Below are 26,373 nucleotides of genomic sequence, written 5' to 3'. Positions count from 1 at the left end.
AAAGCAGTGTCATGGAGCCTCAGGAGACAAAGGAGGCCTACTACAAAGAGATATCATCTTGAGGGTTTTGCTGGTGGTGGTGTCAAATTTAAGTCTGTGTGCTTGCTTGCAGGGAGAGAGAGGGTTGCTTTCCTGCAGTAGCAAAGTAGAACCAAATTTTTCACCAGCTGTACATTCTCTTGCCAGGATGTAAGAGACCTAATGCTTTATTGGAGTTATGTTTAGAAAAGAATAATAATTTGGGGCAAGAAACCAAAGTATAGTGTGGGCACTTGTCATGGCTGTTTAGAAAACCTCTCTCTCTGCCTCTTGTATAGGATTCTTTACAAACTAAAGTTAATGGAAGGTTTATTTACCCACAGCTCCAGCATTTCTCCTCCCATAAAGTATTCCCCGTAGTGGGTGGACAGAGATGCAGAACTTTGACAGTGTCTACACTATATTCCAATATTGTATGTTCTGTTTTCCAGCAGCCTAATTTGGGTTTAAATCTTCTAACCTGCACAATCTCTTTTAAGCCATTCTGTCAGAGATGGCTCCTCAAATTCATTAACATCTAAGGCATCTCTCCACAAATAATGGAAAGATCCAGCCAGGCTTAAATGATGTACACAAGCAAGGAAAAAAAAAATGTGGTGAGGAAGAAAAAGAGGGAGGGAGCCACAATCAAAACTTTACACAGCTCTGTCATACACACCAAAATCAAATTAAAAAAAAAATCCCATCAACACAGATGAAGAAGTCTTCAATAAAGGGCAATATCTTCAACTACTGACTTTACAGAATGATCTCTGATTTCTACCTCATTACCCAGGAGAGATAGCAGAGAATTTAGACACATATTAATGGTCTGCAGCACATTTGAACTGTTTTGCATTCACTTATAAAGCATTCTGCCTGAAGCTGTTACATTAGCTTCTTCGTTATATACATCTAAAAGCCCACTCATTCTATATGAATTCATATGTGATACTGTAGATAATTACCCATTCAGCAGAAAGTCAATATTAATCTTCCCAAGGACATTTCAACGATTACCTGTGATACCCACTGATCACATTTGAAATACAGAAATAAGACAGAAAATTTGGTCTTTTCAGCTCCTTGTTAAACAGGTTCACAGACCCAGAGTGTTTTGCTGAAGGCAATGAAACAGCCAGTCTGACCAAAACAGCACTCCTTTCCCATGAAAGAACAAGGGCTTTTGAGGTCTGTTCTAGTCATACTAAGAAGTTACTGCAGTTTTTACCATATGCATTAAAATTGCCCCTCATATTATCTCCTCATGGGATACGCTGGAGTTAGGTTCCACGTTATCTAGTCTCGTCACGATTTGACTTTTTTACTCCGTCTTGATTAAATCGCCAGCAGCTTCAAGGGCTACCAATAATTACTTAGAATTATTCTTGCAGTGCATCCTGTATTTTTAAAGAATAGGAGAACAAGAGGATAGCCTTCTACAGAGAGAACAATAGGGACTGTCACACAGGATTAATCTTGAAAAGATTGTTTCTTCTTTTCTTTTAAAAAAGATTTTCTACAGCTAGAGAAAGGAAATAATTTATGAGTAGGTAAAGATCAGAAAGAAAATAGGTTTAACCATGGCTGAGAAGCTCAGGAAACTGAGCTTATGATTTAAGAAAAAAGTAACGCAGGTCAGCAATAGGTGTTTCCATCCTCACAAAAAACCTGTCCCATTCATCCAAGAAGCATCTCTGGCTGGCCTATGGAGAGGAGTTCCCACAGCACACAGAATAGCCAAGTAAAATAGTGGGTTTGATGAACGAGGTGCTTAGATATCACAGATTCACATGGCACATAAACCAAAACAGGCAGTTAGCACAGAGTACACCTAAATGGACTTTGGAAACTGAAGAGGAAGAATTACAGGGAGGAAAGAATGGGGTGACAGAGAGGATCCAAAGTTTAACTACTGCTTTGCTATTTGGGTAAGGCACTTTTCAGCAGTGAAAGTCACAGCCACACATATCCATGGATAGAAGAATTCCTTTAAATACTATGAGTTCTTACTGATACTGGAGTGCAGTTCGCTCCAGCTTGTGGATGTCTCACTTAGAAGCCCAGTTCTGCACCCCTATTTCTATAGCACATGCATTACAAAGAAAACAGCTTTTAAATTGGCCATATTCTCACTAGAAAGAGGGAAGTGATTCTTACAAAGTTGAAAATGCTTTTCTGGTAATTAATCTTTTCACAAGCAAGCTATTCACAAAGAAAAGTCCTCAGGCAGACTACAACAAGCCCTTCACAGAGCTACCTGAGCTGCTGATAGCATTTGGTCCAAGCTTTCCCAACTGTAAAATCTGGCACTTAACCTTTGAAGTTGAAAATACAGATCTAAGCCCAAGTGGATATAAATGCGCAACAAACGTGGCTAATCTTTTTAAAGAGAAAGTTAAAAGGAAAACATGGAACACAGGTGATATAGAAAGTCAGGCTTTGAGGTCTTCATGTTTGAAGGTGCTTAGGGCTTTATGCCAGGTGTGATAGAGTTGGCACAGTTAAGCCCACAACTTTCATCCAGTTTTTCTGAGAGGTAAAATCAGAAAGTATCAGAGGACAAATTCTTCCACTTCAACAGCCAAAACCTCTGTCATATTAAAGTAGACCCTCATTCTTGCCTTGAACAAACAAGAAAACAAGCTGTTTCACACCTCCTCCATTCTCCAAACCAGGGCAACATAGAAGGGTCCAGGAGCCTCTTTTTCCTGCAAGAGGGTTTTGCCTTAAAAAAAAAAAAAAAAAAAAAAAAAAAAAAAAAAATCTCTTAAAGATCTTGTTAGAAATTGCCATACTAGAAATGAAGTCCCTCTGTAGCCTTTTTGCAAGTCTTTTTCTCCATGGCAAAAATCCTAGATCTCTATCTTGCTCAAAGGCAAAACCCATTGCTTCGATATCCATGACCAGATCCTCAGTTTCAACAACACTTTGTTTCTTCTCGTTCTACAAAGCAAAACATGCCCAGTCCTCTGTTAGGAGTCCCACTAGAGATCTGTGGGACCTGTGCAAGAAGGTAATGTTAACAGAAAAACACAAGAGTTTCTCAAACCTGGATGTGATTTATTAATTGTTAGGAGTAGTATCATGTCTGGATATACCAGTTTAGAAGTGCAAAAACTGCAGCCAAAACCTTGAAAGCGTACATCTTAGCTACTGTATGAAGCTGTCAGCTCTTCTCCCTCATCCCCTCCCCCCCTTTTTTTTTTTAAAAAAAAAAAAGGTAGAGCATTGGTCTTGAGCACACAGTGAATCATTGCAACAAGTTTTGTAATTTCATACAAAAGTTTCCAAATTAAAATTCTCCCTCAAAAAAAAAAAAAAGTTTCCTATACAAGCAAATACAATTAGTTCAGGCCAGTGTCACATGTACTTCTTTCCTAATCACTGTCCAAAAAAAGCCCACTTTTTTTTTTTTTTTTTTTTTTGTATGTCCTTGTTGTCTTGTTCACTGGTCACTACAGATTAATAGTCTGTTACTTGCTCCTCTTTTAAACACCCTTGGTGGACAACATGTTACCAGTGTTTAGTCTCTTCCATCTTTATCCTGCTAATTCTTTGCTATATTTCTGTAGCACAGTGATGATTAAATGGATCATGATATAAAAAAGCAAGCAGATAAATATATTATAGCAATGCAGAAGTTTTCCTCATTTCCTGATTTTCTTTCATAAAAATAAAAAGGATTGAAGATAAGGACTTCATACCATTCAGTCTGGGTTAAAGAGCAGAAAATAACTTTTTTTTTTTAAAAAAAAAAGAGTCATTGTCACCTGGTGCAGGCTTACTGATCAATTACAGCAGTACACCCAGAAGTTACTGCATACTTTGTGACATTACTAGCTCACATGTACAGGTTTTATATTTTAAAAAGTAGGCGAAATGTAAAAATTGTCAATGATTTCTTTCATTAATTCATTAAACCAGGTAGGAGACAATTTTCCTCATTGAAGTTATTCTTGTTTCACAGTGTAATTTTTTTTTTTTTGGCTTTTCTAAAAAACATTCCAAATTGTTCTTAATAAAAAGTAAATAAGAATTCCAAAATTAACTATTTCCTTTTTCCTCTCTGTCTTCTGAAAACAGTGGAAGGAAAAAAAAAAGATAAACAAAATGAGAAATAAAAATTATTTCCTTACATCCAGGAGCTTTATTCCTCTGCTTCTTCTACAAAAGACTTCTACATGGTCTTTTAGAATTGCCCAGTCTCCACGTAGACTGTGTGCTGATATTTCCTGTGAGTTACCCAGATGAGTTAGCTCCGCACCATGGAACATATGAAGCAGTAGGTGAAAATATTTTAATTTGCTTCCAGATTAAGATTGTACCTTCACAAAAGCTTGAGGACATAACGACAGGCAGTCATGGGAGCAAATCAGTGCAACATAATAAAATAACATCTTGAGAAAAGAAAAATCATTCAGTGTTCATGAAATTAAACAGTCATTAAAACACTTTTAGTTTGTATTTTTGGATGCACTAATTACTTTGAATACACTGCTTGGCAATTAGCTAATGTAAGTACCGTAGGATAGATTATTTCAACATATACTTTCTTCCACGTGTATAAGAGTGTGAGCAAAGCTGTAAAACACATTATGTCAATGAAGTTTGACAAGTTGTAAACTTGAAGAGACAGGAGAACTAGGTCATGCATCCATTCGCTAAACAACATGTTTTCTCTAAAGCAACCCTGCACCTACCCACGAAAGTGCAATAACCCACCCTGCCCCCTCTTCCTCCCTAGGATACTTCCTTCGTGTGTGCAGACACCTTGCCCTGCTCTACCCACATACATTCTTTCCAGGACTCTGGATATTGAAAAAGCTGAAAATTCAGTTTTCGTTTGAAAAAAATATGATTTTCATAACTTTAAGGAATTTGTCTTTAGACTCTCTCCAATTAGAGTCCCACTTTCAAAAAAACTATGCTAGAAAAAAAGTGAATTCTCAAAAGGTAAGTCAAGTCTGGCAGTCTCAGTAGGAAACCCTCTCATGCTCTTCTTCATTCACAAAGACCAACATGTTCTGCACATTCAACACACCCAGCATGAAGGAGAACCCATATAATGTTGGATGGAAACTGAGTGGAGAGTGAGTTAAAAAAATAAATAAAAAATTAACCAAATCAAGGAGACATCCCAAACTCAGGCTGATGGCTAGGGCACATTGCTCTTTTTCCCCCCTTGCTCCAGTCATTTCTTACAGAAAGGCTTTAAAGGGAAAGGCAATGCCTTTCTCCTCTTCCAGCTCAAAAGAGAGAGAAAAGAAGCTTAAACTGTTAGAAAAAAATGGGGCAATGTTCTTTCCTGCACATTAACCTCCACACTTGTGGTGCATACATGAACCATGAACATCTTCCCCCCCCATCATTTGATTCTTTGATTCCCACCCCCACCCTGTTCCCACAAGCTTTGAAAGTATTTTTGAGTAACTATGAATGCACACGCTCCACACATTCAGGTTCCAAAACTGGGTACTCCTATTGTACTGGAGCACATCTAACCTCCACAGTCACAGAAAGCAGCTGGTGTTTCTTCATCACTGATTCCAGGGACACAACATCTGTAGGTTCTTGATGGTTTCAAGAGTTTCTGAAGCTTCCTGCATCATAACCTGTTCTCTTTTTTTCCCCCTATTATTTCTGGAAGTGACCGAGGCAAATAGCTGCTGCCTTCATGTAATCTGGGATTAAATCAGACACTTGAAGAACTGACAAGCTCCTAGAGCTTTGGCTATAAAGTCAGTAACACCTAACAGGGCAGTGATGGGCTGTCATCACCCCAGTGATGGGTCATCACCTACAGATCAGGCCTGAGGGAGATCATAACTGACCTTAGGGCTCCTCCAAACAGAGCCCTCTCTCCACAATTTCTCATTGCAATGCCCTAATTTAAATTCTAGTTCTGAACTAGGGTTCAACAAGAATTTAAATGGCTTATTTTACTCAACTAACAGTGTCAGCTGGAACAAAACTCATTTATCAAACATTAAGAAAAGCAACTTGCACATTAACTTCAGAAATACTGTTTCCCAAGGAAATATTTAAGGCCTTATTCACAGATTCATAAATCATGGCCAGTTGAACTTCACTGATTCAGAAGGAGACGATGGCACTGGTAGACCTTTCCCAGCACTTCTCCATTACAAACTATCTTAAATCTACTTAGCTTTCAGATGCAGAAAGTTCTAATCTGGGATATACTATCTATTATGATAGAGAAACAATTATGCCTTGAAATTTGATGAGCATCAGATAAAAACCAAGAAAACCTACAGACCTTTTGTAGAGGAACTTAAGTCATCAAAACATTATTTGGCAAAAAAAAAAAAAAAAAAGACTGCCATTTATATTCATATATTTTCCTGCAGCTCTTCTCTCAAAATCTACTGATATATATTCATGAAAACTGAGGGATGCTATTAGAGGCATGTCACCCCCAAAACAATACCACATCAGCATGTCTTGTCAGCAACGTCCATGGTCTCATTTGAATACGAATATGTATCCAAAAGCACGGGATGTCCTGCGCCTTCTCTCAGATAGCGTGGCTGATAAAGCACCTCACTACCTCCATACAAAAATCCAATACACCCCACAACTGCTCTGCAGAATTAATACAATTGTATTACACCACTGCTAGAAATCCCAGCTTTGATTTGGTTCACTAGTGACCTGCTACAGTGGATAATGCCGTCAAAAGAGAGCAAGCAGGAGAAGACACGCAGAGACCCCACGGCGGGCGACCCAGCAAGAAGCACCCTGCTGCATCCTGACAGAGCCTTACCACAGTAACTCTACAAACTTCCAAATTTAAGAGTGACTATTTTCTTTTTACAGCAAATGCTTCCCTCTGTTAACCAGCAATTTAGCACAGAACTCAGCTTCAAAGGCTTAAGAAACCGCAGACTAACTGCAGCCACATTGATGCGGTGCGTGGCGTAGTGCTGCTGTCTCATAGCACAGGCAACACTCCCAAGCAGCTCCTCGGCTCACTCTTTTCAACACCCTGTACGCCTGCTCTAATTTCCTCGCTTTCCCTGTCCCTTGGGTGAGCATATCAAAAGGATTAAGCATTACTAAAGTTTGATACACCATTACAGAGTATCAGTCTTCGTTGTTTTTTTTTTTTGAGGCAAACATAGTCAATTTCTGAACATTTTTAAATCCAGCAGGTATTCAACAACTTTAAAATAACCCACCCACTTGAGAGAGAAAATACTAGGTGATCTTTCATGTTGCCTGTGGTGATCTCTTTACACCATAATTTAGAAAGCGGAAAGGAATTCACTGCTGAACAACCTTAATGAAAACAGACTTAACTATGAAGACCGACGGGAAGACGACTGCTAACTTACACATAAGATGTGTTATAACACATGTCTAAGCACACAGACCCAAAGACTCAATCCGGAGCTTTGGATACTATGTCATGGATATGAACAGTTAACTCAAGGCTTCAGAATGCTTCTGGAGCACCTCTCCTCACCACAACTATGGGTTTCCACAGCCAACTGTGGCCTTGCCTAATCAAGGGCATAATCACACACACAAAAACCACCCCACCCATCTCACCCAAGCTTTGGTCAACAATGCATCAAGACCTACAGTTTTTGACAAACAAAAATATACAGCAATGGATTTAACATACACGCCAAACCGTATTACTTCTAAATACATTCACTCACAGAAGCACATGCACATAAATAAGCAAGCATTCCTCATGCTTTTGTAGAAGGTCCATGTGGCTATTTTGGTTCAACTGGATTTTCAATTAAATGAAAAATTTAGAAAACTAGAAGAAATGCTTCTCTAAAGGAAGAAAGTTTTTGAATCAAAAGGAACTTTAAAATGCTTTCTAAAAACTGGAAACCAAAAGAAAGTGAAACAAATTATCCTTTGTGCTTAATTTATGATTCAGCCAACTTAAATAGGGACATCTAAACTGGAGACAAAAATTTGAGATCACTCAAGGGAAAAAAGGTATCATGAAATAAAAATTTTAAGAAAACAACAGTAAATACTGCAAACCAGGGCAGAAGTACATTGATAAAACTGTAGAAATGGAAAAGTCCTTAGGTTTAGTATCATCTTTTAAGAATACTTTACATGTAAAAAAAAAGTAATTACAGTTCTCACATAGAAATAATTAGACCAACTCAGCAATGAGTTCTTGGGCTATCTAGGAGACTATTTGAACTAGGTCCCCTAAAAGGCTTATCAATGAGGTTGTGCTTTTAAGTCAGATTAGTTCCAGCTTATTAATACCACAAAACTTGCAATACATCATAAGGCTGTAAGGTTTGAAGCACTGAGAAAGGGCTCTTCAATATATGCAAAAGTTAAAAGGAATCAAGAAAGGAAAAAAATGTTCAATGTTGGTAAAGTTTGCACTAAGGGGCTGTTTCATCTTTAAGATTGATGCACTGACTGAAGGCTAGTTATGAAGTACTTGCCTATCAACAAATAGAAAATTAAAGAAAAATAATTCTAGAGATAAAAAATAAACTGAAAGCTAAACGGAAAATATTTATCAAATCTATCTAAAAAACAGAAAAGCTCTAGAGATGAAAGATGCCTGCCTTCAAAACATCACTGGTCATTACTGCTGTTCAGGAAAGATCAACATCCAAACAAGCATCAATATCAGAAGTTAAGTTTGACTCTTCTCCCCAGCACATCTTGCATAAAGGCTGGTATGCAATAGAAATAGTATTTGCTTACAAAGATAAAAAATACATAGTGCTGTTCTTCCTATAAGAAAATAAGATCTAAAATAAAAGCAGCTTTGCATTCTTAAGTCATGGCCAAGGCATTGCGTTTCTCTTTTTCATGGATCTATTACGCACAACTGACCCATATGTTTATTGGCAGCAGGTTTGCCAGGCTGCAGTGAAAAGAGCATTTCTCAAGTTCCAGCCCCTTGCTAATGTCTGAACAGCCTAGTGTCTCTGTGCTTCTGGTGGACAACAGTTGGTAGAAAAGGGGATTTCTCACACTACCAACTCCTCTTTCGGCAGTGTTACAACTGGAGAAAGAGGAATGTTAGCAACAACCCGGTGTGGTTTCAGACCGTGGCCATCCATCTGAAGTGGCAGCAAGCAATGACTCGTATCTCCTCTTATCCAATCTTATTCAAAAGACTCAAATAATCCTTTAGGATGTCATGAAACAATTTGTAGCCCAAGACACTTTAAAAAAAAAAAAACCACACACACCACAACACTGCTCTCTTGCTGCCTACCTTCACCCTGCTCACTAACATGCAGTTTCCATTAAAAATATCTTCCACTATGAGAAGGAAATAGGAAGATTAATTAAACATTTGCTATCTAAACAACCTCCATCCCCAAAAGAAAACACTATCACTTTTATGTAGGAAACTTGTCTGTGTAAACACTAAATTTTCAGTAATCAGTATACAAGTAAACTAGAGAAAAAGAATGTTACCTGGAGCACAACTGCCTTCCAGTCATACCATCTGCCATGCAAATGTCCCAGTACAAGAAAACAGGAATCGCCACAGTGCGAGCTCAGAATATGGTGTGATAGGTTGAGATTTTGTAATCGCTGCCCTTGCAGTGCAAGCTGGGTAGCAGAAACAAGGTCTCAACTACCAAAGTGTCTTAGAGAAGGGGAAAAAAAGACCTAGCTCAAGCATCTTCATTCTCCTGTATTACAGTCTTCTCTCTGCTGGCCTGCAGGTTTTTTCAATTTTCTTAAGGATTTGAAATACATTTGCATTCATGGAAGCAAACTGCTGATTTTATTATTATTATTATTTTTTTAAAGTTTTCTGAGCAATTAACAAAGCTGTTCAAAAGGGAAGATCAGCATATTAAGGAAGTGTCTTTTTACAGGTGGTCTCCCAAGCACAATCCACTGCTATACAGACACGGAAGTCCTCCAAAGTTAATTAAATGTACACTAGAATATTCCGCTACCTCACAACTTTCAAACACCTCAACATCACATTTAATTTTTATCTTTCCATTTAACACAGGACATATGTTATGCTCTGAAAAGAAGTTGAATTTGACCTTGAGACAAGTCCTTCAGTTCATTTTACCTCAATATTATGTAGTTACAGCATATTTTACTTTAACTATCAGAATTTACAGCCAGACATTTTCAATATTTATCAGTTCATCTGACTTTAATTACAATAAGCACGGAGCTAACTTTCTGTGCCTTCAGAAGTCTCATCCATCAGACTAAGTTCTCAAAAGTCAGCAAAATGTAAGCATGAATGTTAGCTACAGTAACATGGACTTCCTTGTGCTACCTGTTTTCTGCCAAGCATTAATAAAGCACCTACTGAACTATGGAAAGTCAAGGAGAAATTCATACATCCACCACCCAGTAACAACTGCAGCGTCAGGGCTGCACTACCTTGGAAAGCTGCTGGCAACCAAGTGCTTGGTGCATGCTGCGTAACACCGTGGAAGCACCAGGTTTGCCATTTGATGCATAGAAGAGACAGGAAAGAAAACAAGAACAGAAGAAAATACAAGGGTGTAGTCAGCTCACAGTATGTAAAAACACAAACTCCTCTGGATTTGCCAGGTGCTTTACGTTCAGCAAATCAATACCAAATTATCCACATAGCTTGACCTTTCCAAAATAATTCACTCTCCAGGACAATCCAAACATGACAAAAATTCAATCTAAAAAGCAGAATGCTACAGAAAGCTACCAGGGCTACATGAAAACAAAGTTACAATATAAAAAGCTTTATAGCACTAAAGAAAACAGATACTACCAATCCCCCCATTCCCCTTTTCTTATGTATATATTCCTACAAAGATAGCATGCACAGCTAACATGCTCCATGCTGTGGAGATACAAAGCAAACAACACAGGAAATTAAAAGCTACTTCAGCGAAAACATGCTGCTGTAAAGTCTGCATGTCCTGCATTGGTCCATACCCTCCAGCAGCAATGCTGGGTTATTTGGAAATCCAGAAAGCTTAGTGTTGACTGCAGAAAGTACAAATTGCATTTTATCCCAGAAGATTCACTTCTGCTTAATGTGCCTAAACGACACCAAACCAAATTCTTATTCCTAGAAGTTTCCCTCTATACTAGCTCTGTAGTTAAAGCTGTTTCTAATTAATACATTTGTGTGAATTCTGTAAAGCAATGGTGATCCCAAGGGCAGAAAGGTAGACATTTTGAGGCTCTGATACACAGCCTTGGCAACGCGAGCACGAGACAAGCCCCCCTGCGAAGCACAGCACAAGCACTGGTGTCTCACCAGCTTCCCGCTACGAGGGGCGGCTCTGCTGCCCCACTGCCCACGCCTGGGGCAAGGAAGCCGGGGACAGGAACGCCCGCACCTCAAGTAGACATCAACTGCAAAGCACGTGGCTGTCACCTGAACCACGCGTTCGTGGAACACAGAAGTCCTCCAAACTTAGTACTGATCCAGCTTCCTCACCACCCTTAAAATAAAGGGGACAAAACTGACTGTATGCACAGTGGGGCCTCTCCTAAAGCTCATATCTTGGAAAAACGACCATTGCTTCAATAACCTTTTGATCAAGCACTCGAGTCTTATTAAGCACTTTGAGTCAATGTGCCAGGAGGAGAAGGAAGAGCCATCTCCAGGCCAGGAACACTAACACACAGGTCCCCTGTTGTAAGGGGACAGTTCAGGGGGGTCTTTTCAAGCTTCATGATGAAACAGGGCCACGCCACTTTCATTTTCTCCAAGAGTTCAGAAGAGATTTGTTTGAAACATGCGAACAGGTGGTTTGGGGGTTGGTTTCTGTCACTTCAGTTTTATTAAGCAGCTGTAGAGGCTTGATGTCAATTGAATCTTACCGACAGCCATCGATTACCTTCATGAAAAATACCGCTTTAAAAAAGCAAGTCTAAAACACTCCCCCGCTCCACTATCTGAGACTTGAATATTTGACAGACAGAAAAGCTGTGGAAAAGTCACAGCAAGAGGGACCTGAATATCGTTTGGTTTTAATGCTAGATTAAGGGCTGCTGCTCTCCCTGCGATAAGCGGGAGCTCGCGTGCCGCGCATGTAAACCGGGCTGACGGCGGCCAGGCACACGCTACTCCGAGCGATGAGAACGAGGCGCCGCGACGGCAGAGGGACCGACCGGGGCCGAGATGAACGTCACCGGCGGGGCCGAGGGGGGTCCGATCGACCCTTCGGCTCGAGGAGCCCCCGGCGCCCGACACATTACGCTGACGCGCAGGAGGCTTCGTAGAGAACCATCTCTATGGCTCTCACCGTCTTCTGCGGTCTTTACGGCGGGTTTAAGGGCTATTTCAGCTTCATCTTCAACATGCGATGTACTTCTCGTATTCATAGCAACAAGTCCAGTCCCAAGCAGGAGTCACGCCACAGTAAGACAGGCCGCAGTAAGCTCCTGGTGTCTGACAGCACAGCTTCATCTCACGCAGAAGGGCTTTAATGGGAAACTTGCCTGTAGATGTATTCGCGCCTCAAACTACTAAACTAGGAATTAACATCACATACACAATTCCTGTAAGATTCCCACAGTAATTAACAGCAAGAAACATTGCTTAAAATCCTCTTTCAGATTATCTTTCTTCCTCTTTCCTTTTAAAGAAAAAGGATACTTTCTCTCAACACAAAAGGGAAAAAAAAAAGATAACTTCAGCATATAAAGAATTAGCTAAATAAAAAACAACAATCCTCCAACAAGATACATAAGGGAAAGAAAGCTACTTGCATATTCCCGTAGGTCTCTTTTTGCTTACTAGTTTCCAGTCTTTAAATCATTATTAGAATAAAAAAACATTTAGCTGTTAATTTTTATTATGTTTTATGAAAGAAAAAAGTCAGTATCAATTCCTCATAGGAACATTTCAGCTAAGGTATTTTTTTTCTACTGGGTGGGTGATAAGAACATTCTCTTTGTTTAGGAAGAGCGACCCACATTTGTCCAAAATTGCTTATATTAACACAGAAATCAAAGGTATTCTTAAATCCCTATTTTCCAATAAATCAATGACAAATAATTGTCCCTACAGATTCTGCTGAAGCGATACTTGGAAAAACAGCATTGATCACAAGCAAGAGGAAATCCAACTTTACTTTTTTGTTTTCTAAACAATTATTAAGAATCCCCTGATGGTTTTCCTGATGCTTCAACTTGTGTTAAGTGCTGTCATTATTAATAAGAAACAGAGATCCAATTATCTATTGTTTTGCTAAGTAGCAAGGTTAATTTTTCTTTCTCACATCAATATGCAAACCCTGCAATGAAAAAAAGCACCCCTCTCCTACAAAGGGTCAGATCTGCTCAAACGCTTCCCCCTCGCGCCAGATGCTTATTAGTTTTGTAAGGATTTTCCTTTCCCTCAGGTGGCACAGCCAGCCATTCTGCAGCAGAAGGGGCTCAAATTTGCCTGTTTCTACTATAAGGTGATTAATGGCCACAGTGAGCAGAAGAATAAATTTCATGGAGTCCCAAGCAAAGGCTATCTTCAGAGAGAAAAAAAAAAAACCCAGCAAGAAGAGAAAGGTAGATGCTGCACCACAACTCTGTCCTGGCACATCCTAAGCCACCACAGTAACCGCTGTAGGCAGAGGGTGGCATTTGTTATCTTTCCCCGCCTCCCTGCAGAGGTGGTTTACTCCATCCCAGTCCGTTACTCACCCCCACACCAGCATGTCTTCCTGAACACAGAAGGTTAATCAACACACAAGAGGAATTAAGCGCTGGAACATTAGAAACAAACAACTTGTTTCATAAGCAACGGCAGTCATGAATCCTGAGACTTTGTGCCTGATAGTTGGACTACCTCTTGTTTAATAACGTCTCACCGAAGCTTTCAGCACCCTTGAGTCTTTCCGTAAGATCCTCCTCCTTTGGAGGCTCTCTGCCGTCAAGCTACAGCAAGCTCCCGCTGTGCCTGGGTTGATTCCTTGTTGTTTAATCCTCTGCAACCGCGCTCACACCGTCTCCTCTCATGCAGCACGAGTTTGCAGCTCTCTCCTGTACTGACTGCCTATTTTTGCAAAATGTGTAGAAAAGCTTTGAGGCCTCTTATATATCAAATTGGTTTACAAAAACAAAATTATTCAGGGCACAGGCAGACTGACAGAATCTCAGGCATGCAGAGGACAATCATAGATGTCTTATTTTTCAGGAACCATGCTGAAAAAACCACACACACACACACCCAAACAACTCAGTCCTCCCATACACATACACAGGCACGTTCTGCAGACAGCTTTATATATTTCAATTTAAGGTTATATTTAGCCTTTGCAGTCCCTCTATGTCTAAAGATAGAGCAATTCAGCATGTGCATGCAATCTGCAGGAGAGGAGCTGCTGCTGCTGCGTGGGCCTCCTGGCATGGCACCAGGCTCTGGTACTAAAAAGGCCCCGTGCAGGGGTTTGCCACACCAGGCAGACCTTTCTGCAGCTGCGAGAACCACAGTGGTTCTGATCACTTCAGACAGGTGATAAGTTCCTCAGTTCCCTTTCTACGATTACTCATTTACGTGTGGATTTCAAGGAGATATTTATCCATTTAAAGTTACTCTGGTACATCAGTTCTTGCATAACCACATAGTAATGTACATGCTCTTTCACTGAAAGAGGACAAAGTTTTCATCATTTATTCTTTATCATTTAAACCAGTCTAATTCAGATGCTTTAGTCTGCAGTATGACACACAAGAAAATAAAACTACAAACTTCCTTCTCTCCCTCTTTCCAAATGTGAAACTTTTAGCTTTGTTAATCTTTACACTATTTTTTTTAAAGGTGCTGCAATGAAGTCACTGAGTAGGTGAAAGTAAGTTTCTCTATCATTTTTAGTTGTGAGCTAAGCCCGTGAAGTGAAACAAACAAATCTCACTGCCAACTTCGTATTTCACTCTTGCCACCTTAGTTAAGGCTAATAAGAATGTTTTCAATCACAGCATGTTCTAAATCAAATGATTTTCTGATGCAAGTCTGAAGAGGCACTGAATGTCTTACTGACACAACCAAAAGCATTTGAGATTTCTATTATTGCTAATTAACTAATTTTCTCAGGCTGCTACTGCTGCACAGCAGGATTTACTAAGCCAGATCAGAAGTGAACTGGTTAAATCACAGTACTCTGAGCAGGATGAAGAATACTGGATGCTAAGGAAAAGCCAACAAATGCAATGTCTACCTCTAGCCTGCCTGCGGAGACGGACACGGAGCGTGGAAGCGCAGAAGCAGGGAGCCAGTGCCGGAAGGGCAGCAGCATTCAGAGCGCCAGCAGGGGAAGGACAGCGACATTCAGCCAAGAAACACTTCATCCCTGAACGACATTACTGCCATTACACCCATAAAACTCCTCCGACGCCAGTCTGTGGTTACCGAGAGGCTGCCGCACTTTCCAAACCTACGCTTTTGGGTTTTCACCCCTCTGTTATGCTTTGTAATGAACATAACTAATCTTTCTAATGCCGTTAAGAGGATTTTAGAGAAGGAAAAGGATGAATACATTTGTTATCGGTCAACTCAACTAAGTGGCCAATAAACCAGCATTTAAAGTGTCCCTCTTCCTTTGCCTCTCACCCTTCCCACTGCAAGGCTGCCCTTGTTACTCCTCTGTTAATACTGTAATAGATTGTTTTACTTAATTACAGCTTGTCCAGGGTAATGTGGATGCACAAGATGGGAGAAAATGAAAAATACACTGCACAAAGTACCACCACCAAGACTCCCACAGACACTACTCTGCAGAGCAGAGATGGAGGACAGTACCAAATACAGCTTGCTAATGGGAGAGAGAGTGCACCTTAGGCACCAGGACTGCCCCTTGGAGTCAAATATCTGCAGTCTAAGTTGTGTTTTTTCATAAAATTTAATTAGCTCACATACTTCCATCCAGAGTAATCACAACACAGCATCATTAATGCAGAACAACAGGGAAGATATTCACTCAAAATTAAAACACGCTGCTGTTAAGCCGACAGCATTTCTCTTACCCAAGTGCCTGGTAGGATATCCAGGTAGGTGTTGGCGCCCAGGCGGTGCTGTCTTACAGATACAATGCCAGAATTTGACCTTTACTTACTCTTCTGCAGCGGGGGAAGATTCAAATTCCTACTTACAAAAATAAATGGAAAAGAGACAATTCGTTCCTATAAAGATGTTGTCAGTCATAGCATTAAAGCAATACAGAGTATTGATTCTGGTTTGGATTATTCTTTTCTTAACACTGTTCTCCTGATGTTATAACGATGTTATAATCATAGGCAAGATTAATCTCAACTCCTCTGAATGTTACCATCACATATGAAAAGCAGTGGGCCAAAGGAAGATGACTTTACGAATTAGGGAGAGGTTAAACTGTATCAGCACAAAGCAAGACCTTGGGGCTACAGTTCAGTAGGTAGAAAGGTTATTTAGTATTTCAGGGTCTGAACATATCTTTCGGTATGAACACACACAACTGTTCCTCCCACAGCATCATTCCTCATCATTCAATTTCCTAATTGAATCAATTTCCTCCATTTTCCTAACTCTGCACAGGTGCACACTGCTGGGCAGATATCCTGCTGCTGATACAAGTAAAGGGTGGGCAGATGCAGACCAGAGGACATCACCATTAACATTGCCATTACCTTGCAAGAGTTCGAGCCAGTGGTATAGTGCCTGTCAGAGCTGAATTCCCAGTACCTGCATACCCCACCCCAGATTCCCAAGTCTGCTGTGCAATAGCTGAAGATTTACCCAGCCAAGACTTTGATTCTTACTAATAGGTCGGATGGGGAGCTGGGGATCATCAATAGTTCCTGACCTCACAGTCCTTTCAAGCTGATTAAATAAACCGCACTGCCTCTAAACAGTTTCGTGATAGCTATGTTTCCCAGCCAAAGCCTTCCCTTCACAGAGAACGATCAATGAAATTATTGCAAGAGAAAACCTCACTGATTCTCCTGTATGTTCTTGATAGAAATGGGCTATTTGAATCTTCATTACCAAAGCAACAGATACGAAAACAAAGCGTCCAGTATTAAAAGCATCTCATTAGGATTCAATGTTTCCCAGTAATGAGGCTAATACCCTCTATTACTTTTGTACACAAAAATTATATTATTTTCATTTAAACAAATGCATCAAAATCATAACAGGATGAATATTAAATCTCTCCAATGAAATTCAGACATCCAGATTACATTCCTAATGGGCTCTGACTCTGAATAAACCAAATTGCGAAGCCTTTTTTGTTCCACTTTTTATTTAATTCTTTACAGTCTAATGATGCATTTGCCTCTAAAATGATTGAAAGAACTCTTAAAATAACTCCCAAAACAGATATGGATGCTAAATGCTCCAGAATATAAAGACAGAAGGTAGAAGAGAGCCTGCACAGCACAATACAAGGGATTCAAAAAATCTGTCTCTGCACTCCTCTGGCCAGAAAGGGAACCCTTTCCATAAACCTTACCAAAATCAAGGGGACTAGATACCTAATTTATAAGAACACATAAAATAACCTTAAAGGCCAATATTTCAGTGCATCATTTCTACAACAGAATTAGCACAACTACCTTACCTTGTAGGGTGATGCACTAAATTGTAAATAGCTCAAATGCTACAGTAAAAACTTGACTGAACAGAGAGTTTACTACTAAGTCCTAAAGGTAGTAGACAATACTTGTGGCACCACTAACAGTCAAGTATAGAACAAAGTTCTGGTCTGAACCTACACAACTCGGATGCTTCAAGACACACACACCTGAGCAAGTGTCTGCAGTTTCACACCAACTGCTCCTGAAGAGAGGAAGTACTGAGATGAAAGCCTGTTCAATATGAATCCCAAGAGCATGTCACTGACAGGAATTCATATTTTTTAATTTCCTACTATTTCCTGATTTAATAACCTCCTAGGCAGGCTACGTAACTTATCTTTGTTTGCATTCATTTACCTCCACCTGAAGGGGGGGAAATAAATCAATCTTTGCTTATCCTTCCTGATCACTCATTTTTTTTTCAGCTAAGGAAAAGTGTCTTCCTTTGCTGCATGCTGCAACAAAATAAATTCTTGCACTTCTGCTGGGGTGGGAGAAGACATCTTTTATTGTGTTTGTTTTAGTTTAAAGAATACTTATTCCACATCCACAAAAATCATTGCAGAGCAGACTATTTGTAATCCAAGCTTGTCTATCCCCAGGCTAGGGGAAGAGGTGGTGGTAGAAATCTGTGGCTTTACATTTAAATGCAATTAGCATCAGATCATTTGCAGCTCTTGAATGCTGAGCAAAAGGCTGTCTAATAAATTTGCTATATTATAAACAAGTGCAGTAGTCTACCATTTTACATGTATATATGAATGTATAAGTATAGGAATACCAGGTAGGCAAAGTAGGAAGCTCAAAACATCATGATAATACCATGGCAATAGCACGTATTTCTTGATAGCCACTCAGCATGCTGAAAACCATTTTGACCTTTAGGGCTTTATTAAAAACAACCCAAACATTCCCCCACATACTTCTGCACTACAAAGATTAAGAAATTTGTATTCGCTGTGGTCCCCAAGATTGATCTCTTCTGTGGAAGGCAATGACTAATAACATTATCCATTCGTGAACATACTCGGTCACTATGTATTATTAGGAAGAGAAGAAATGTGAAGAATCCTTCTGAGTACGTTCGTTCACAGTTTATCAGTGGATCACTGGAATACCCTTGGCCAAATTGCTACCCGCAACTTACTGAAAAAACACTGAAGCTGAGCCCAGCAACTATTCCAACACACTGCTAGGAGCTGGAAAAGACAACAGTAAAGAATCAGGGAGTGCACACAGACCACCTTCAGGACCACATTAATAACCAGTTTTACATTAATAACCAGTTTTGATTGGATGACTGAATTGAAATATTGGTAGAAAACTACTTCCAATAAAACATTTATTTTTTTCCATGAGCTTTCTCCTCCCTGCTTTTTAAATCTTTAAAAAATACAAATTGGTTTTAAATGTAACTATTTTGAAAAAGAGAACAAGCCTTCTGTTTTGAAAACGCCACCTGACAGCATTTTAAATTTTTCAAAAGAACTCATACCTCTGTCTTTGCAAAACAGCATTCCAACTATCTGAAAGGCTGAAATTATTTCTTAGATGTGCCTTGAATTTATGAACAATTCTAGTTGCCTGAAACTACCCAAAGCTACTTGTCCAAATATCTGAGCAGCTTCTTCTGCTACTGAACTTCCAGATAAGCGCTGATAATACTCACTCAGAATAAAGGGTGAACCATAACTTTAAGATATTTGTATATATCACATCAGATATTGCTTTGAGAGTGTTTAGTGAACAGCTTCTATGGGAAATAATCTCTGTCCACTGTTCACCAACCCTGTTAGGAATTACATGGGGGAAAGTGTGTGCGGGGGGGAATTCTGACATCTGACATTTGCTCCCAGTCATATGCTTACTCACATACCTTAAAAATCAAAGTACTAAAATTAATTTATAAGTAATAATTTGAAATGAAATTGACTTGAATTACATTTAGTGTTATAGACTGTATTACTAAATAAAGAAAAAATACTAACAGAAATGACAAAAACCTATGCTTAATTTAAGTAGACCAATTACATTAAGTGCTGTTAGAGCCAGAAAAGGGATTCAAGGATAAATAGAGGAACACACAATGCCATTTTTTCAATAGCTTCCCGATCAAATTCAATGTAAAAGCCAAAAGGCCAAGTTTTTTTCTTCTACTTAATAGAATCATAAAGTCTGCATGAGACCTGGAAAACTCTGCACTTTCTATCCCAACATACACTGCAGCAGGGATCCCAATTATACGTTAAGCTACCAAACACTGTCTTCCCAGGAAACTTTGCTTTGTCCAGGTTTTTATATTTGCCTGAAGTCCAGACACCTAGCAGTTCTGTTGTGCATGAGTAACGAGGTGATGCAGAATTTGTGTAGAATAAATGCTCAGAAGATGCTGTTTCTTGCCAGCTGAGGGGCTAGGTCTTGCCTACTCCTCCCTCACCTACCCCACATGCAGCAACAGCAGCGATGTCCAAGGACTCTGTCCTGGCACCGTTGCTTCTGCAGCCTTCTGGCAGTAGTTTCTTTGCTGCTGGCTGCTTAAATTCTGTGCATTTTACTACTCAAATATAGCAATCCCAACTCAGGCTGCTCTGCAGCAGTTCCAGCCAGGATGCTCTAACCACCTGAAAAGGATCGTTTGTAGTAACATAGGCAAACCAGCCACACCGCTCATGCGGAGGAAGCTTAATGCTTCCTGGTGGCAACAGATTTGCCGGACAGGCGCAAACCCTTGTGCAGTTGGCCCAGCACTTCCCGAGAGCCGGGTTCCTTCTCTGTGCTTTAAACCCAGCATGCACACACCTCTCCCTGGGAGCGAAATACGGCAGTCCTTGTTATGCAGAGATGGTTGTCCAAAAACTGAGCTGGTGATGTAGGGAGCTGAAGATAGCTTGTTATACTTATCAGAATAAAGCAAATCTTAAAGATAAAGCAGGTAAGGTGAAGGTGGCTTATGCACAAATGTTCTACTTTGCTTTAGATGTGAGCCTATGTTTCATGTCACAACCCATTTGCAGCATTACATGGACAGTGTAAAGCCACGTATTTCTCAGTTTTCATTACTATATTCCTTTGTGAATTAAATAACTGCAAGATTAGTGATCTGCACAAACACGCCTTCCTCCTCACAGGAGGAAAGATCATTCCAGGATCAAAAGCCAATTTTAAAACTATTGGTAGTATTCTTGCCACTTCCAATCAAAAGAGAGGTCCTTCACAGGTAGGACTTGAACAAAATTCTACTATATAGTTGTTGAAGAAAACAAAAACTTCCAGAAAAGTCATCACATCGAAAAACAAGCTGTTTCTGTGTAGCAAGATCCAAAGTATTCAAAACCAATGTGGCATCCATGATTATAATGAAAAAACTCTCTAATCTTAGGGGGGAAAAAAAGATTAAAATAATTTATAAATCAACTAATTGTTGTTTGGGGCTTGTGTGGGTTCGGTTTTTTTTCTCCTCCCTCTTTGGTAGTAACAGTGCTCCATCAGTAGTTCTGAGAGACTCAAACTTTTTAAAAAGTTTCTTCTGTAAAATTTTTATACTAACTTCTCAGCCAGACAGTGCTGTCAGTCGTTGACACCAAGAATTAAGAACACAATATTACAGCTCATTTTCACAGACCTGATACCATTTCACTGACATTACAAGGTTATAACAAACAAGAACTGTTTTGTCCTACAATGAGTAATACATGTTTGTGTGCATGTATGTAGGAAAGTAGAGGCTTGACATAACCACAGAGATAAAATATTTTCAACAGTAAAGATCAATTTCCTGAAAACATAGCTATTACTCACACACTCTTCAGAAATATGACTTTGTATTCCTCATCATTTTCACATTCAGCTTCCAAAATCCTTCAAATCCCTTCCTCTATCCATATGGCTGTTTATTTCCTCCCCAAAGTAGTAGAGTTCAAATTTTTTTATTACCCAATCTCATCTTATTGTGGGCAGCACCCACTGCTTTTAACCTATCGTCATTTAAAACTTAGTAAGCATCCTTACGAAACTTGCCATGATACCAATTTTTGTGTCATCAAATTTGATTACTGATGCCTCTGCATCCATGAGGTCAACAAAATAAAACACTAAACTTCCCAGCAGGCCTTTATACACCAATCCAATACACACAGAGGCACAAAAGATATTACTGTAGTAGAAAAAGCAATTCAAAACACATCAGCACAGCTGAAGCTTTTCAAGATAACACAACAGATCTGACTTCTTTAACAGATGGATAGACCAAGTTCCACAGTATAACAGCCATTGACCAACTTAAGGCCAACTCAGATTTTCTGCCATAAAATCAAAACCTAATACCATGATGCAGGGAGAGATTTTCATCCCTTATTTTACTTCAAAGGGTTTTATGTAAGACGACAGTGGTCCCTTCAGTTATTATTACTAGAATTCATATTAATGCACCACTTAACTGTTGCCTAAAAATTTTCTAAAGAAATTTCAAACACCAGTTCAGTCATCTGCTTCCCACGTCATCAGCTCATGTTAGACAACCATTTCTGCTAGATACGGTAGCTCAGCTAGAACTGCCCTATTCCTCTACAGGCTTTTCCAATGAGAAGTTTTGCATGCCATGTTTCAAGCAAGCCAAGTTTTTCTTTCCATTTCAGAGGGGAAAGGAAAGTTAGAGGGGCTAGAGAGCCTTCACAGAACAAAACAGGGAACAGCAGCAGGCATGGAGAAAGGACTCCGACTGTCTTGTTCTGGCCTTGAGCACTGACAACTCTACAGCCCAGCAGCAGGACAGACAGCTTGACTGATCTCAGCTATCATTTACTTGAATTACCATAGTTCCTAGTCATGATTTACCCATCAGGCAGTAGTCTGATCAGCAGAAAGTGCCCATCACGATCAACATGGAGTAGATTTCCACACTTCTGAAGTTGTGCCCAAACCATAAATAAGTGAAAAACGAGGTTAAGTCATGGAAACACATTATCTACATGAACCCTTCTCTTTCCTTATACAAATACAGAACTAAGTGGTGATGCATCAACTGATCTTCCCCCCATTGGTGCTGCTCAGTAGGAGAGCCGTGCATCATCGAGAAGAGTCCGAATGCCACTCCTTTCAAGTCTGAGGTCTTTGAAAGGTCACTTCTCCAGAACCAAGCTATTACTCATTTCTTCCCCACAAGAGTGACAAGATTTAAAAGCTTAGGTTAGGTAGAATGTCACGGTTTGACCCCTGCTTCTACCGTTTCCCTTTAGCATTTTCTTTTCTTTAAAACTTGCACATCTTTCCTGTGAAATCTCTCCATCTCTTGTAACAGAAGTTCAAAAACAGGATTTAAGGCATTTTACTGAAAAGGACCACGTTCTTTCACTGAGATTGTGCATGCAGATTTCTCTGTACTCTCAGTAACAAATGTCAAACAATGCATATTTGATTATAAGCAAAATTATATAAAAGGGGTTTCCTAGGCTGTTCAATACCTACTCTGTATTTCTGTTTACCAAATCTGCTACTTTTCCTTTATTTAGCCAGTACAGAAATTATAATGCAAAAATGTATGTGTGAAGAGGGACAAGTAACTCTTGAAGTAAACAATTTTCAGCTCTAGTATAGCACAGCATTACTATGAACAAGAGATTTCTTTAAATTGTGATAATATTATTTTGTCTTTAGAAAACCTGACAGTTTCCACACAGAGATCACCAAGGGATTGGCTAGTTTTTAGAGATCAGCAGATGGACAAATTAAAACATTACTCTGGAAAATATTACAACTTCCACAGAGCAGGTAGAGAAGGACCATTTGTTAGAGTAAATCACAGAAGCCTGGTGCTGGAAATGCTCCATAATCATGAACACGTGCTCTTCAAGTGACCTCTGTCCTCACTGCTTTCCCTGGGCCAGCAGTCAGTCCCTGCCACTGAGCTAGGACCAGTTGCTGGAGGTGTATAAGCAGAGCTGTGCTGAAGCCATCTGACATGAGGGCAGCAGGCATGCCCTGAAAGGCAGTGAGCTGCTCTGGAGCTTGACACACAATTTCCTGGGAACTAAACTGCCTGTTCTGTATTTACCAGTGCCTGCCCAGAATATGCAAGAATGACCTGGTTTCTTTGTGGAAACTCGTTCTGCAAAATACTTATGGGAGTGGAGGGAACCAGGCAAAGCACTCCTTTCTGATGAAACTGGGGTTTAAGATAGCTCTCCCATCCCAGAGGGATGGGAGAGGAACTAGCCCAGAAGCAGCACCATAGACAACATGCTCTGCACTGGCAGGAGCACAGTACACATGGCAATCTTCCACCCCCAGGTAGTGTTTGTCCTACTGCTACAGACTGAAGGCCGATTTGTGATAAACAGAAGAGATAAATCATATCCCAACTGACAGAGTATGTGAATTAAAGGAATTAGGATTGGCTCCTGAGATGTTAACCCTTTTCACAGAGGCAAAGAAACACAGCCATGCTACTGGAGTAAGTGGTAGCAGGTTCAGTAACCAGGCTTGCTACCAGGAAAAACAGGTGACAACAGCTTGAATGTGGGGGCAACTGCAGTGCTGCTGGGCCAGGGCTCCTGGAGGTTGGAGCTGTGTCCTTCGCAAATCCCTCAGTCCAACAGGCTAGTTTCCTTCAGATTTGGAAGGTTAACACTACAAGACAACAGGAGAAAAAATGGAATAGTAACTGTAAAATGATGCTTTAAGACACTTTAAGCCCTTTTCCCCACCTCGTCCCTCCTAGGAATAAACATTTGAATAAATCTTTGTACACCAAACCCTCTACTACACATCAACTTTGCTATCTTGACCAACAGGCCACCTAAAGAACACACAACATGCACACTATTCTTCACTTTCAAAACATTCACTGGTCAAGTTTTATATATAAAGGGGAGTAAGTAAATGACAGTTTATTTACTGTGTTGCTGGATTTTTGAGTGTACAGCTTATCTCTATAGAAGCATCACGGCAATCTTCTAGCACATATAATTGAAGTCTTATAGAGCCTTAGGTGGATTCAGCATTTTAAATCACCCTCAAACTGGCTGTTTAGAAAGGGTTAGCAACACCACTAACAACTCAGAACAGAAACGTGCGCCTAAACCTTTCAAAAGTCCTTCTGGCTCAGAAGCCTTCGCATACAATATTGGTTTGGGGGGTTCTTAAAGAAGAGGGTGGGTGGGGGGAATGGCCCAACTTCACACCAAAAAAAGATGATTCACCTACAACGATCTTGTGTTATTCAGTGAAAACGCAATGAGGAACTATCCTGCATGTGGAAAACTAAAAGCTAAACTGCATAAACAAATACACGTATTACTCCAAATACAATTTAACCTCCGTTTCTTCTATCTTTCTGTTCGTTTTAAGTCACCACACCAAAAACATATGCATCAGTTTAAATCCAGAGGGTTTCCACAGCTTTAAAACGCGATGTAGCAGATTTATTGTTCCCTGTCACCAGCGCTGTATCCTAAGACGAGTGATGACAGTACTTTGAGTTAAACACACAGAAGAGTATTTCCATCAGTTGACTGTTTAAAAAAAAAAAAGGAATAATAGATGTGCACACTTCCCTTTTACTCTGAGGGCCTGGCACAAGGCGAGTTTTGTTTTTTCGTCACTTGTTTACGCTCAGCACAAGGTACTAAACTCGTGCGGGCAGCGGCTTCTGCTCCCCGAGCGTCGGCCGAAAGGGAAGCTCTGCCGGAGGAGATGCCTCTGGAGCCTTTTGGCTTACCGTCAGGGAGGATGCCACCGTGGAATTCACTCCAAGAGGAGAAGGGGGAGAGGAAGCACGGTAAAAAAAAGAATTTTTTTAATTGAACGTTCGTTTTCAAAGAGAACGGTGCTCGGCTTCGAAAGGAGGCGTTTCGCAGAGGACGGGCAGAGGCTGAACTCACCCGCGTAGCTACGTGACCGCTGCCAATCACCGTCAACGCTTTATTAATAATTTCACTGAAGCAGCGAGAGATAATTCAAGCTTCCACCGCCCGGGTAGAAGATGTTGCTAAGCAACTTTGCCGCTTGTCTGAAAGTTAGTTTTCACAGCGACCTTCCCTTCAAGCCAGAGGCCCGAGTCCACTTTCCCCCGGCCCTTGAGGAGCCCAGCGAGCCCTGGGGAAAGCCAAACGACGAGGAAAGGCCCCCGACGCAGAGCCGCCCGCCCCCGCTCCCGCCCCCCGCCCCGCCGGGCGGCAGCGCCCGGACCCCGCCGCGCTCACCGTAGTCGCTGTCGTAGAAGACGATGAACTTCTGCCAGCGCAGCTCCGTGACCAGCTTGAGCGTGACGTCGTTGAGGCGCACGGGGGGCCGGGCGGCCAGCGTGTACTCCTCCTCCTCGGCGCTGGGGTTGAGGTGGCAGGCGGTGCGCGGCGAGCCGCCCGCCCCGCGCTGCACGAACAGGTGCGGGATGTGCATGGCGTCCGTCAGCGACTGCAGCGCGCTGGCCGAGGCGCAGCCCGTGGACGTCACCAGCGCCAGGATGCCCAGCGTCATCAGGTCGCAGGCTGCGGGAGACGAGACACAGACAGAAAGCGGGCTCAGGTCGGCCCCCGCAGCTCCCGCGGGCCTCGGGGGGGAAAGGGACAGGACCCGCGGGGAGGCGGCCGCTCCCCGCGTCGCCCCTTCGGCCCGCTCCGCCGAGCCCGGGCCTCCCGCCTCCGCGCGGACGCGGCCGTGCTCGGAGACCCCCGCGGGACGGGACGCCGCCGCCGCCGCCCTCGCTCCGCTCTGCCCCGCCGACGAGGCTGCGGCGGGCGAGCCCCGGGCCTGCCTCGTGCCACGAGCCCGCCCGGCCCGGCCCGAGGGTCTCGGCGCCCCCCT

General features: G+C 41.2%; 1 protein-coding gene across 3 annotated transcripts in view; it reads right to left on the bottom strand.

Annotated features, from left to right (window-relative positions):
- GRID1 (glutamate ionotropic receptor delta type subunit 1) overlaps positions 1 to 26,373 on the bottom strand; it is a 493,423-nt gene that overhangs the window by 265,278 nt on the left and 201,772 nt on the right. For all 3 annotated transcript variants that reach the window (XM_062580143.1, XM_062580144.1, XM_062580145.1), the window contains exon 3: positions 25,773 to 26,057. In XM_062580143.1, coding sequence (XP_062436127.1) covers positions 25,773 to 26,057 — 285 coding nt within the window. The remainder of the gene's footprint in view (positions 1 to 25,772; positions 26,058 to 26,373) is intronic.

Source organism: Rhea pennata, chromosome 7, assembly GCF_028389875.1.
Source record: "Rhea pennata isolate bPtePen1 chromosome 7, bPtePen1.pri, whole genome shotgun sequence".
Taxonomy (NCBI): domain Eukaryota; kingdom Metazoa; phylum Chordata; class Aves; order Rheiformes; family Rheidae; genus Rhea; species Rhea pennata.
The sequence above is the reverse complement of the archived record's forward strand: the minus strand, read 5'-3'. Positions and strand labels throughout refer to the sequence as shown.